Raw genomic sequence first — 12,796 nt, 5'->3', positions numbered from 1 at the left:
CAGTCTGATCCAAAGCAGCAGTACTGTAGTAGTACTCTATAGTAGTACTGTAATAGGTATATTTAATTAGTTTCCATTGGTGCCACATGTGGTCTGGTGAAGTGCTGAAGTGCCTTAGAGAACACCCGATAGTTATCAGCATTTCAGTATCAGAACTTAAACACACTGGGATTATGGGAGCTCTAAACAATAATGTGTTACTGAGACCCATCCACTGATTTCTTTGGGCAAGGGCATTTTTCTTATGCTCTAAATGCCTTAGTTTGCACAATTGGATTTCACAGATGAGAACCAGCTCCAGCTGAGATGCCACAGCCAACAGAATTTCCCAGGCAGGGTGCTTTGACTATGAGACTCTTTTCTTCACAGCTCTTCACTGGTTCCCACTTCCCTCGCCATGAAAGCCCTTTGTGGCCTGTCGCCATCGTTATGAAAAGTCATTACCAAAAGTTATTACAATAAGGCTTTCCAGTCTTCTCTTGACCCATTAAGGCTCTCCAAGTTTCCAACTAATCCCCCTCAGGTTATTCTTGTGCTGTCACTCTTACTTGGGAGGAGTCCTCATAAACATGCCCAAAATCATTTCATTGTTCCTTTTGAGGTTCTTAAAAAGAAAGTTCTCAGTTTTCCCATCATGCTCACACTCATGGATTTGGCAGCACTGTCAGGTTCGTGGTTTGCTGCAAGTGCTGTTTATTCAGATTATTAAAATATTCCAGTCTCTTCTTTCTGACCAGTTTTGCCTTTTATCCATAATTTTCCTCCAGTTTTCACTTTGTCTACAAAGTTTTTGGTACTGTGACTGGATTTTTGTCCCAAGTCTCAACAGCTCTTATTACAGCAAATCTGGGTCCCTGTGCAGACGCAAAGTGCAGTGATAATGCTGAATAAAAACAGCAACAGGCAGAAGGGTAAAATAACACAACAGCCACCCTACTCTAGAGCCAGTGCAGAGCACTGAGTGTTCCAGCCCCTCAGTGAGGTATGGCCATAATGGGAACATGAGCAGTTTCACTATTATTTCTGTTGGGGTAAATAGGATGTTGACTCTTTTCGGAAACTTTAGTTGTAGTTTAATTTCAAATCATCAATGCTCCAGAATTAGTTGCAACTTTCATTATTCAACTATTTTTCTTCCTCTTTTTAACCCTTATGATAATTTATTCCTTTTCCTTTTTTAGCTATACATTACTTTGCTCTGTGTGAGTCGTAGAACTAATTTTTCTAGTTACTTTGACAAACCTGACATCTTGCAGCTGTTACACATCTTGTGTCAATTACATCTCTAGATAAAAAGAATTCTTAAACCCTGAAGGCTGCAGATGGCTTCCTGGAGAGGGGTTAATGGGTTAACTCCAGCTTCGTAATAAAGCCTTTTGGGGGTCCCTTTTCTTGGGCTGTTCTCTTCAGTCTGCTTCTCTTATGCCCTTCTAATTTTGCTACTTCATTTACTATAACTCACATTCCTCTCTGGTCACAAGAGAGGAACTGAAACACCAGTGTCTATCCACCCCTGCCTCCGTCCCACCCAAAGGTGCCTGGGGGGCAAGACGAAATATCTGTCACCTGAACCTTATCTCCACATATCATGCAGGCTGCTTCTGGCAGGGCACAGCTGAATGACCACAAATCAGTGGAGTGACAACTCGAACCACCACTAATCCCTAATAAATTCTGGACTGTCCCACAGATTTGGGGATCTCCTGACAACTGGTGATGCTCTCAGCATCTGGCAAACCACTTGTGTCTAATTGGGTACCTTGAGATATTTACAATGTGCTTAATGGTTACTGAAGAGATTGATCACCCTATTCTTGATATCTACCCAAAAAGGGTATATAAAATCCTTTGATCCTGCTAAGGCAGCAAAACATGTCGAACCATCAGTTATGTAAAGATGGTTGTTATTAATTTGAATACTGCACAGAGAGGAAAGAACAGAAGTACCATATAATGAGATATATTAAGACTACAAAAGAATTAAGTGAAGCCGTTACGTTATGAATCATGATTTTATTGTTTAGCAGTCAGCTCTTGATGTAATTCAGATAATAATGAATGGGCTAATTTCTTCCACCTTATTCAGGCAAAACTTCCATTGACTTCAAAGAGAAAGTTGTCCAAGTGAGGACAAGAGATTGCTGCATCTATCCCATTATTTGCAAATGCTTTTCTGAATACGAAGCTTTCCTTTATAATGGGCTATTGCCAATAACACTAACATTTACATAATGTAAACCTCTTACATAAGAGTCTTTCATGTTCAAAAAAGATTTTTTATTCCTATTGCAAACTGCCACATTAAAAGTTCTTCCATTAACCCTAGCATATATTAAAGTATAAAAACATACTGACTTTGTCAGCACACCATTTCAACTATTTTTCCTTCTGCTCTAATTTTCTTATTTCATTTTACCATGAATTTTTAATCAGGAGAATGTGTTATTTATTGATTATTAGCAAAGAGATTATTTATCATTGCAAATATTTCTCTTTATCACAGAAGAGTGCCAAAAAGGGGGAAATGTGCTAAGCCTTGTTACTTGTTACATTTTAACAGATGCCAGGAGTATTTGAGGAAACAAATTAATATATAGTCATACATCACTATTCCTCTTACTCTATAGTTCTGTTTATAAGTTATTACCCCATAATACTTTTCAAATTGGGACTTTGAAGTAATTCCTAAAGCAAGGCTCAAAACCTGGAAAATGTGCTTAAGCATAATACTTATAGATCAGGGCAGGAGTCTTCAGGTTTTTGACAAAACCAGTTATTTTTTCTCAGATTATAAAGTATGCACTTCCATCTGGAACTTATTTTGACATTGTGAATCTTAATGCCTCAGAAAAGCACACAGAACAATGGATGGGCACTACTTGATTATTTTAAATTGAAATTAATTAATTATGAAACAGCTGCAATCATCTAAATTACTTATTTCCCCTTTCAGTGAAAATTAATTTATAGGCATTTGCAAAGCATACAAAAATAACAAGAGAGTCAAGAAAGTCTGTAGGAAGGGAAGTCATGTAAAATTGTCTATGATCTGTATTTCAAGAAAGTAAATAATTAATAACTCCTAGGAAGCATGTTAGGGATTGCTCATTCTATTATACAGACACATTGAGCAGCAAAATGCTTTAAATCTCAACAACAAAAACAGTACAGAACTCCATAGAATTCACCTTTCCAGGTAATAATTTTTTTTTCAGCAGAAAACAGCAAATTTTTCACATTAAAACCATACTGTGACTTGAAAGAAGCTTCTCAGTCATTGAATAAAGACAGATGAGCAATGAGTGTTAGAAAAGCTACCAAGGCATCAAAAGATCTACAGTCAAGGCCATTAAAGAATAGCTAATCTGCTCTAGTTTTAATTCTTTGCTAATGGGTTTCCTTAAATGTGCTTTACATCAGCTGTAATTAGTTCAAGATACTGCTACTTATATACTTCTAAGAACAACAACAAAAAAAGGGGTTGCATTTACACCACTTGCCATGTAATCATGTACACGCAGCCACGCACCCAAGCTGGCAAGGTCTTGTGAAGTGTGAAGCCTTGAAGAGTGCCATAAAGAGACAGTTTCCTTGGATCTACAAAAGCTGGTTCAGCTCCAGCAGTAAAAGCATTTATCTGTGCTTTCCTTTGTTGGGGTTATCTCAACACCATTTCACCTCAGATGTTGCAGAATCATCAGTAAATGGCCAGGGATACATTAGCAGGTACACATTACCACAGATATTGGTAATACATACATTTCTGCTACCAATGCTAGGGGTTTAGAACAGATTTTCATAGACAGTGGCAATAACCAAAACCCAGACCCAAACCCAGTTATAATTCTTGCCCTTTTTACATTAGAGAGCGACTGGGTTCTGAATGGAATTCACTCCTTAGAAAAAGGAAACAAGAAGCCTCGGGTAAGACTTTTCAGCACCTTCCAGGACCTAAAGCAGGCTGACAGGAAAGCTGGGGAGAGTCTTATTACAAGGTCATGTAGTGATGTAACAAGCAGGAACAGCTTCAAACTGAAAGATGGTGGGTTTGGATTAGATATTAGGAAGAAATTCTTTACCGTGAGGTTAAAGACACTGCTGAGACACTGAAACAGGCTGCCCAGAGAAGCTGTGGATGCTCTGTCCTGGCAATGTTCAAGGCCAGGTTGGATGGGGCTCTGAGCAACCTGGTCTAGTGGAAAAGTATCCCTGTCCAGGGCAGCGGGGTTGGCACTAAGTGATCTCTAAGGTCCCTCCCATCACAAGCCATTCTGTGATTCTGTGATACACAAAGGTTGAGCTCCACAAGCTGCAAACACGCTGGTGTACACACACATGCAAGGCCATGTGGTGAGACAAATTCAGATCAGTCAGGATCATGGTGGTTTTCTTGTGGGGAGCCTTGGTAAATGGACTAGCACACAAACACCTTTTGTATTAAGAAATTCCCGACAGTCTTCAGGCCTAACCACAAATAAAACACATTGTGACATTAATTTACTCTTTAAACTGGTGACATTTAGTTAATTCAAGGTCATCATGCTGGAGAAAATGTTACACTGTCTTTGCCAAACACAAATGAAGAAATGCATGCTTAGCTTTTATTGTTACTTTGTTATTTTAAAACAGTTGATGACATGACAAGTTCCCTCCCTATGTCAGAAACAAAAAATATTAAAGTGTCTTCTATTGGATGCATATCAAGGTAATTATCTTCTCCAGAGTCTCCGTCAATTCAGTCTGTTAATTTTTTCTAGGCTAAGGCACGACCATCTATTGCACTTGCTGTTCTAAAGCCAAGGAGCACAAAAAAATTAAAGTTACTTCGCTCTGTCTGAAAATTGACAGACCTGAGAGATGAACCCTTCTGGTCAATCACAAGTGGTCAATGACAGAAGGAATCAATTTTCTCTTGGTGCATCACTAGGATGTAGCCACCATTTAGCATCAGCAGAACAAAAGCTAACATCCCCCCAGAGGGGTTTAGGACACTTGCTAACATCAGTGCATGAGAACAGGCTCCCCAAAACCTTCACAGTGACCAAAACAAAGAAGTCAAGGATAGAAACAGGGAGATGCATGATTGGAGAGACCGCTCCTGGGATGGTTTTTGAATCTGAACTCTGCAAATGCATACTTCACCAAATCTTTTTCCTTCTGATCCATCTGTCTGTCATATTTGCATTTTTCCTACCACCACAGGTCATCATAGTACCTGGCATCTAGACTGTACCATCATGGCAATGCATGAGCCAGGGAAGCCATGAGTTTCTCCCTAACATATTTCAAAAGTGATATGTGCAGAAAGAAGTGATCACATCTCAAAGCAATCAAAACATACTCAGTGTAAGAAGACACCACCTTCATCCTCTATTTGTGCACTCCTGCCATGTAGTCAAACCAGGCTGAGCCACAAAGGACTCTTTCTCTGCTTCAAAACATGTGCAAACAACCACACAGAAAGACTGGGTTACATTAAGAAGTTGTGCAGCTTTGTCAGATACAACCCTCTTGTTTTTAGTTTTAAGTACTTACAGTTGTGGATCATCTTTATTGAGAAACAAAACATAGCAACAAAAAGCTTCTTAGCAAAGATTTCTGGTCCCTTCAGCATAATTTTAAGTGTTTCCTGCCTGCTGAGACCACCACTGCTGCATTGGAACTAATTTATTTTTTAAGAAATACATAAAGGGTCTCTGAGGCTAACTTTAAATTGCATTCCTACTGTCATATTTCCCAAGATACATTTGTATCCAGGTCCTTGGTACAGGCATTCAGGTTTAAATCTGCCTAAGAGGATAAAATGCAGTCCTCCTAAGTCACTAACACTACTTCTTGTTTGCTTAAGGTATGAGGAAAGTTGAGCTACCAAGTTGTAGGAGAGGAACACAAGGTAACGCATTTTTACCTTTGAAAATGTTTAGCACAGAATATTAATAATTGTCATTATGTTCATTTAACTGTCACTACAGTTCATTCACTCTTTCTCCTAAGTATAAATTTGTAGTTACCCACAAATTATTCAGAAATTATGTAGAGTATTACCTGGGTATTCAGCTATAAGTATCCATTATTTGCTCTCCTGGGGCCTTAGGCAGAACCAGCAAGTATAACCAGTGTCTTAATACTGATTTGTAATAGACAGAAGAGTAGCCCTACTGGTAATTACGTGAATCCAATGGGTTTGGACAGAGCAGGGACCAGCGGCTGCCTGGGAGCAGTCAGAATCTAATCCCCAGCAGCAGCACCAAAAGGGGAATTCCCACTCACCAGCAGGGCAGGGTTTATTAAGAGCTAGTTCTGTTCAAAACCAAGGAAGTTTGGTTACAGCTTTCCCTTTTCTACTTCCAGTTTTTCCCTAAGAACTTGGGTTTTACCCAGGAATTAGCCTTACAGCCAACCAGCCATATACAAAGAAAGTTTCCATGGGTTTCCTAATGTCCTGGGTTGACTATATAATGCTTTTATCTCCAATCAACTTGTTCTGTTTATACTGAATAATAAGTTTTACCAGGACACCTAGAAAATGCCATGCTTTTGAAATCTCATTTTCTGACAGGGACACTTCACACAACCTGATCAGTCTGCCAGATGGGACAACATATCACACAGAACTTAACCTCCCTGATTTCTACCTGTATGTGATGCCAACTTCTCTTCATTTCTACAGCTTTTACTCTATCACTCCTATTATTAAAAAAGTAATAACCTGGCTGTAAGGTATATTTTTATTCATGCTTTGTCATTTCCTAATCATAAATATGAAGCAAATGGATTATTTTGTTTTATGAAGTTAGAAACCCCTGTAATTAAACAGCTGCTTCCTTTAATAACAGTGTCATGGAGTTGAGTATGAAATTATTGCTAATATATAAATGACAAGATGTTCCCATAGCCAGTATTTTTTGGAATGCTGCTTTTTAATGGCCCATATTTCTCATCCACAAGTTTTAAGAAACCTGGTATTTTCCTCAAAATATTCACAAAGAATGGGAAATGCTGCACGTATCTCATGCCCTCTTCTGAACCCTTCTCCAATAACCTAGAGTAAGGGTTTTGCCTCAACTTCTGATGAATACATCCCCAGAGGAGGACAAATCTACACGTCTGAGTGTCAGAATGAAAGCCTAAAGGGCTGTTCATCTCTTGCATCACACAATTGGGCATGGGTACTCAAAGAGTCCTCAGGGAGACAGATGAAAGCACATCCATTGTCCTACTGGTGTAACAGAATTTTATTTATTAGACAAAAACAAATCACAAGCTTAAAAAAAAAAAGTACTAAGTACTGTGAATTAGAGATAATAGTCCAGATACTCATCTGATGTAAACTGGCAAAGCCTCTGGACTCAGTGGAGACTCAAATGAGGAGGATGTGGTATATTACATCCAGCAAATGAGCACTCACACAGCATAGCAGACATGTTTGTAAAATATTATTATTCAGCTGATGTTTATAAAGTATTTTGACCATGTAAAGCTTGCTCTTCTTATTATTTATAATGTTTTAGTGCATACAATTTGTTCAGTGCTGTAAGAAAAAAAACCTCAAATAATAAAAGCAGTTCCTGACCCAAAGGGCTTCCAGCCTAAAAAACAGGCATCAAGAAGAGAGAACATGCTGTGAAAGCAGGAGAAGGGAACAATCTATAGTTATTACTTGCCTATTGTTTGCTCACAACTTATAATCATCACAGAAAGAGAAAATTTTTAGATGGGATCTCAATGAGGGACAGGTGGTAACTGTGAGTTGACACTGGGAGGAAGGGAGAATAGGAAACACCACACAGAGAGAAAGAAAGAGACAAAGATTATTTCAAGCATTATTTGTTGAAAAGGGGAAAGAAGTAAAAGAAAAAGATAAGGAGCAAAGTCCAAGACACATGCTGGAGTGGAGTTATAAAGGAGATGTGAGATAAAAGAGAACACTAACTTTTTTTCTTTTTTTTTTTAAGAGGGAGGTATTATTGCTGAGCATTTTCTGTGAAAAGGTCAAGCTGGTCCAGCAGCCTGTTACCATACTGAGACAGTGACCCCTCTCACCCCAAAATAGTTGTTTACTGTTATCTGAAAATAAACATTGTGCTCTTCTACTTTGACTGAAGAAGTATGCGTAGAATTAGCTTTCAAAAACTGTCTCCAGTAAACACCATGCAACATAAGAAAAAAAAAATCTTTCCTTACACAAATATAAAATGTAGAGACTAAAAGCCAGGCAACCTGGAATCAAGAAGTTACAAAAGGTTCATTTATAAGACTGCTGGATGTCTGACCACTTTTTGTTAATAGCAACTTCCAAACAAAACTCTCATTGACTTCAAATGGAGCAGGAACAGACCCAAAGATAGCAAATGAACTAATAATTCAGTACAAGGTCTGTAAAACACACTGGGCCATCTCATACTGTGGCATTTGATATTGATCTTAGCTTGGAAGCTATACAGCTATACATTTTTTACAGGACTATCCAACCCCTACAAAACTGATGTTAACTCAAAACGCACAGAAGTATCAGGTAACCACCAAATAAACCAATTACATAATTGGCTTCTTTTACCTAAACAAACACTGTTTTGTTTGTGGCTAACAAACATCTTACATTCAAAATTATTTTCTTGTTTGGTACAACACAGTAAGTGCTTTAATAAATCTGCTAATTGCTTTTAATGAATGGGGAACAACTCTGCCTACGCATGTATCTGACATCAGCATTTGAGGAGAGCCTTTACTGACGGGTCTTCACTATTGCTGTGCCTAAAACTAAGCATGGAGTTAAGGACCTGGCTGAATTTTGATCTTGATTTGTCAAATAAAGCAAATAACAAAACAAATGCCTGTAATGCAGAACTGGTCTGGGCACTGTGATTAGGTCCTTTGGTCTGTTCATCTGCTGCTTTCCATCATGTATAGGATGTTTACTGATGTACAGCAGGCATATAAAACACCTCCATCTGAGACTTTCCATCTCTTTTTGTCCAGTGTAAACAAATGCAAACCTGCAACGCACTGGGGAATCCACATCCTTGAGTCTGGACAAGTAAAACTACACATGTAGCACGCAAATAAATGCATGGAGAAAGAAAAACAGGAGACAGGGTTGTGGTTTGAAGTCGTCAGTAGCCTGTGTTCAGGTTAACGCTGTTGGTCAGCAGTAACGACACCTTCAGTTAAGTTGGGTTGATCACCCTAAAATGTTCCAAAAAAAGCTTCCCAAATGGGCACAAGTTTTGTTTATGCCACAGATTGGTATGTTTTCTTAAAATTCCTTTTGAGTTTGTGCTCAGCTTTCACTATTTGAATTATAGTAGTTTTCTGGAAAGCAGAAGTGTTATTGGCATCCATACAATCTGGAAAAACTACTGTTTAGTAGAAAATAGCTTACAATATTCTACCATTACAGTTTACTAGCTAAATACTGTCTTATAGTCACTACACGATATATCATTACATTTTCTATGTTACAGCAAAGCAAAAGATATAGCATGTATTAATTGGAATGAAAAGTCATTTATAGTATAGTAGCAACAATCAATGAAAATTGATTAGCATGCCCCTGTTCATTTGGAAACACCTTTTGATTTTCCAAGAACATCTCAAATAAATAAAGAAAACAAAAAAACCCACAAAAAACACCCAAACAAATGAAAAAAAAACCACTTTAGAGCAGCACATTAATATTTAATTACTGCACTTCTAAGCAAAATGTTCACCAAATACTTCAAAAAGTGGATTTTCAGTCATAAATTAAGTGCACAAAATGCCATTATGGCCACATTCAAAAGAATAAAGGACAACATTCATTCTTGCTGCAGAGAAAATTAAGTCTCTTTAAGTGTTGCTCTTTGCCATGAAGTACTTCCTATCTATGTAGTGTATTTTATTTCCCTTTTTGGCAACAACTGCGCAACTTTGAAGGCATTCTCGTAAGTCTTCATAGCTGAACATCACCACGTTCAAAAGCTTTGTTTTGGTCAGTTTAGTACGGAATTCACACCAGGTTTCTTGAGAATGCCCATGACTTGCCCCGTGGTGATGCAGGGCAAGTTATGGACATGCCAGGAGCAGGCAGGATGGCAGAGGGCAGCATGCCACAGCCACCGTGCCGGCAAATGGGAGAATGACCCAGGGCCCCAGGGCACCGCCGACCTTCTCAACAGACTTGGGAAGCTTCCACTAAGCCAAGGTAAGCTTTTATTTACTACTGTTAGTGTGGCCTTTCGAAACTGACTATTCCGAACCACTTGTCAAACAGCTGCTTTGTGATAAACTTTCAGCCCATGATCTGATACTCCAAGCTAAGCTGGTGGCAAAACCTAGTGTCCCAAAAAGGACTCGGAAACACAGCAGCAACCCCCTTGCTCCCCTCACTAGGCACTGCTCTGGGTATCTGTGAGGTTCAGCCCCTACAAAGGGGTGAAAGTTTAGCAGTGAATGCAGGCCTGCCACTATGCAATGACTTCTAATGTGATTTTTGGAGCCCTTCTGATGAACTGACCTTCTAAACAGCAACAGCTACAGAGGAAAACAAGTAACAAGAGCTATGAAACCACAAGATTGCAAGTAATGCAAATACAGATATTTTTAAGAAGGTAATTTAGCTGGAAAACAGTTGATGTCTTTTTGGACCCATACAGGAGTCTTATGGCAACCACAGTCATTTGAAAGTGGCTCCACAACAGTCAAGAAGCGTGCTGAAATGGTTTGAGAAGAAGCAATGGCCAGACACAGCCTAGATCCCTTATGTCCCAGAGTTACGTTGTTAGTTTTTCAAATCATTCAAACTCAAATAGCTGGCTCAGAGAACAGAGTAATGGACAGCCTACTTTTGGTGAAAAAGAAAAATTGCCCAAAGTTTGTCTTCATTCAAGGATCAAGGGAAAAGCATTCAAATGTGTAAAAGTATTATTTCTCCCATTCTTGTTTAATAGGAAAAAACCATGTAATTTAATTGTAAAACCATGCATACGGACTGTAAACTTAAAATCAGGCCAGAGATAAATGTTATGGTTTGGATATAAACTGAATATTGGTATTTATAATTGAAACGAGGACATAACCTTAACTTGTGTCACAGGCAGAAACACTATAATTAAAAACTTTTATGGGGTAATAACTAATTTTGTATTATACGTGCTCTTTAAAGTTCCCACAGCAGTGTAAAAGTTTTATTGGGCTCGATGTTATCAATGTATGCATTTATAAGCACCCACATTATGCAGCGCAAGCTGTTCTCATCATCCCGAGGTCTTTTGTGAGAAGCGGCACAACTAACGGGACTCGCTGCTCCGGCTCCTTTTGCTACACCTGCCACCGAGGAAATAAGCCGGCGCTGTCGAACGCGCACCCTACTGACAGAAGCCACAGATCACCTAACGCGGTGTAAAACAAAACGCACGCCGGAGTGTGATTCCCGGCAAAAGGCACCCCAGCTCCCCGCGCTCCAGCGCCGGCGGGCGGGCGCGCAGTGCCCGGCGGAGCGCTCCGCGCAGGGCGCGCCCCGGGCCCGCTGGGCAAGGCAGCCCGGCCTGGCTGCGAACGGGGCTCCGCGCACCGGGATCCGCGCACCGGGCTCGCGTCCCACCGGGGGACCCCGCATCGCGTCCCACCGCGGCATCGGCCCGCGGGTCCCGGGGCGCTTCCCCGCACACCGGGGGTTCTAGCGGGGAGCCGAGCGCTTCCTCCGCACCCCGCGGAGCCGACGGGGGCCCGCCGCCCCGGGGCCGGCGGCGGGGAGCGGCGGCCGCCCGGGGGCAGCGTGACTCCCGCAGCAAACTCCGGGACTTGGCAGAGGCAGCAGCTCGGGGAGGGTGGTGCAGGGGGGAGGGCAGCGCTTCCCACCTCCAGCCGCTAATGACATTTCTAGAAATTGTTTCCCCTCCTCCCTGGCAGCCCCGCACCCGCCGCCGGGGCGGGCAGGGACGGGGGTGCGCAGGGGGAGGTCAAGGGCATGCGACGGGGGGGGCGCAATAAAGGCGGCCCGGGAGGGACTTGGGAGCGAAGGTGGGGGGTGAAAGGGGCGTGCAGAAAGGATGGGGGATGAGTCCGACTCGAGGTACCAGAGGTGGGTGGGCACAAGGTATTATTAGAGGGGAAGGGGGTGAGCGCGGGGGTGGGGGGGGCGGAGGGACGAGTGCAGGTGGACCCCTCCAGCCAAACACCACACTCACCTCCCGGATCCACCCTGGCAGTCCGGGGAGGGGGGCACCCGTCCCTCTGCCCCTACCGAGCCAGCAATGCTGGGAGAGCAAGTGGCAGAGGAGACACCTCTCTGGGCTGCACCCTCTGCTAATGCACCCGCTGCCCCAGTTATTGTACCCTCGGGCAAATGCACCCCCTTACTGCACCCCAAATTTACTGCACCTCTCCAGGTAAGTGCACACCCACTCCAAATTATTGCACATGGCCCAGTTATCGCACCCCCTCCAGCTACCGCACATCCCCCGCAGCCCCTGTGTCCCCGCGCCTGGGGGAAGCGGAGGCACCACTCACCACAGAGAGTCCAGGTCCCACTCCTGAAGGAGAGCTAAGTCGAAGCTGTCCATGGTGAGCGGTGTCAGCGCCGCCGCGCTGCAAGCACACGGCGTCCGGGGCGCATCCTAACTGCACCGCGGGCAGGGCGAGGGCGCGGAGCACCCCCGGCGCCGCCGCCGGCCGCTCTCCGCACACGCGCGGGAGGCGACGGACCCCCTCGGCCGCCTTCCTCCCGCTTCCCCCTAGGAAAGAAGCAAGCACCCTGCCCCCAAAAGAAAGCACACGGTGCCGCCGCTCGTGTGCGAGCGGCGCGGCGCGGCTGGGC

General features: G+C 42.4%; 1 protein-coding gene across 4 annotated transcripts in view; it reads right to left on the bottom strand.

Moving 5' to 3' along the window:
* AFF3 (AF4/FMR2 family member 3) overlaps positions 1-12,776 on the bottom strand; it is a 323,532-nt gene extending 310,756 nt beyond the window's left edge. For all 4 annotated transcript variants that reach the window (XM_039714376.1, XM_039714378.1, XM_039714377.1 and 1 more), the window contains exon 1: positions 12,490-12,776. In XM_039714376.1, the coding sequence (XP_039570310.1) occupies positions 12,490-12,542 (53 nt within the window). In that variant the 5' untranslated portion in view covers positions 12,543-12,776. The remainder of the gene's footprint in view (positions 1-12,489) is intronic.
* Positions 12,777-12,796: the final 20 nt, after the last annotated feature.

This window comes from Passer montanus, unplaced genomic scaffold, assembly GCF_014805655.1.
Source record: "Passer montanus isolate IOZ18808 unplaced genomic scaffold, ASM1480565v1 scaffold3, whole genome shotgun sequence".
Classification (NCBI taxonomy): Eukaryota; Metazoa; Chordata; class Aves; order Passeriformes; family Passeridae; genus Passer; species Passer montanus.
The sequence above is the reverse complement of the archived record's forward strand: the minus strand, read 5'-3'. Positions and strand labels throughout refer to the sequence as shown.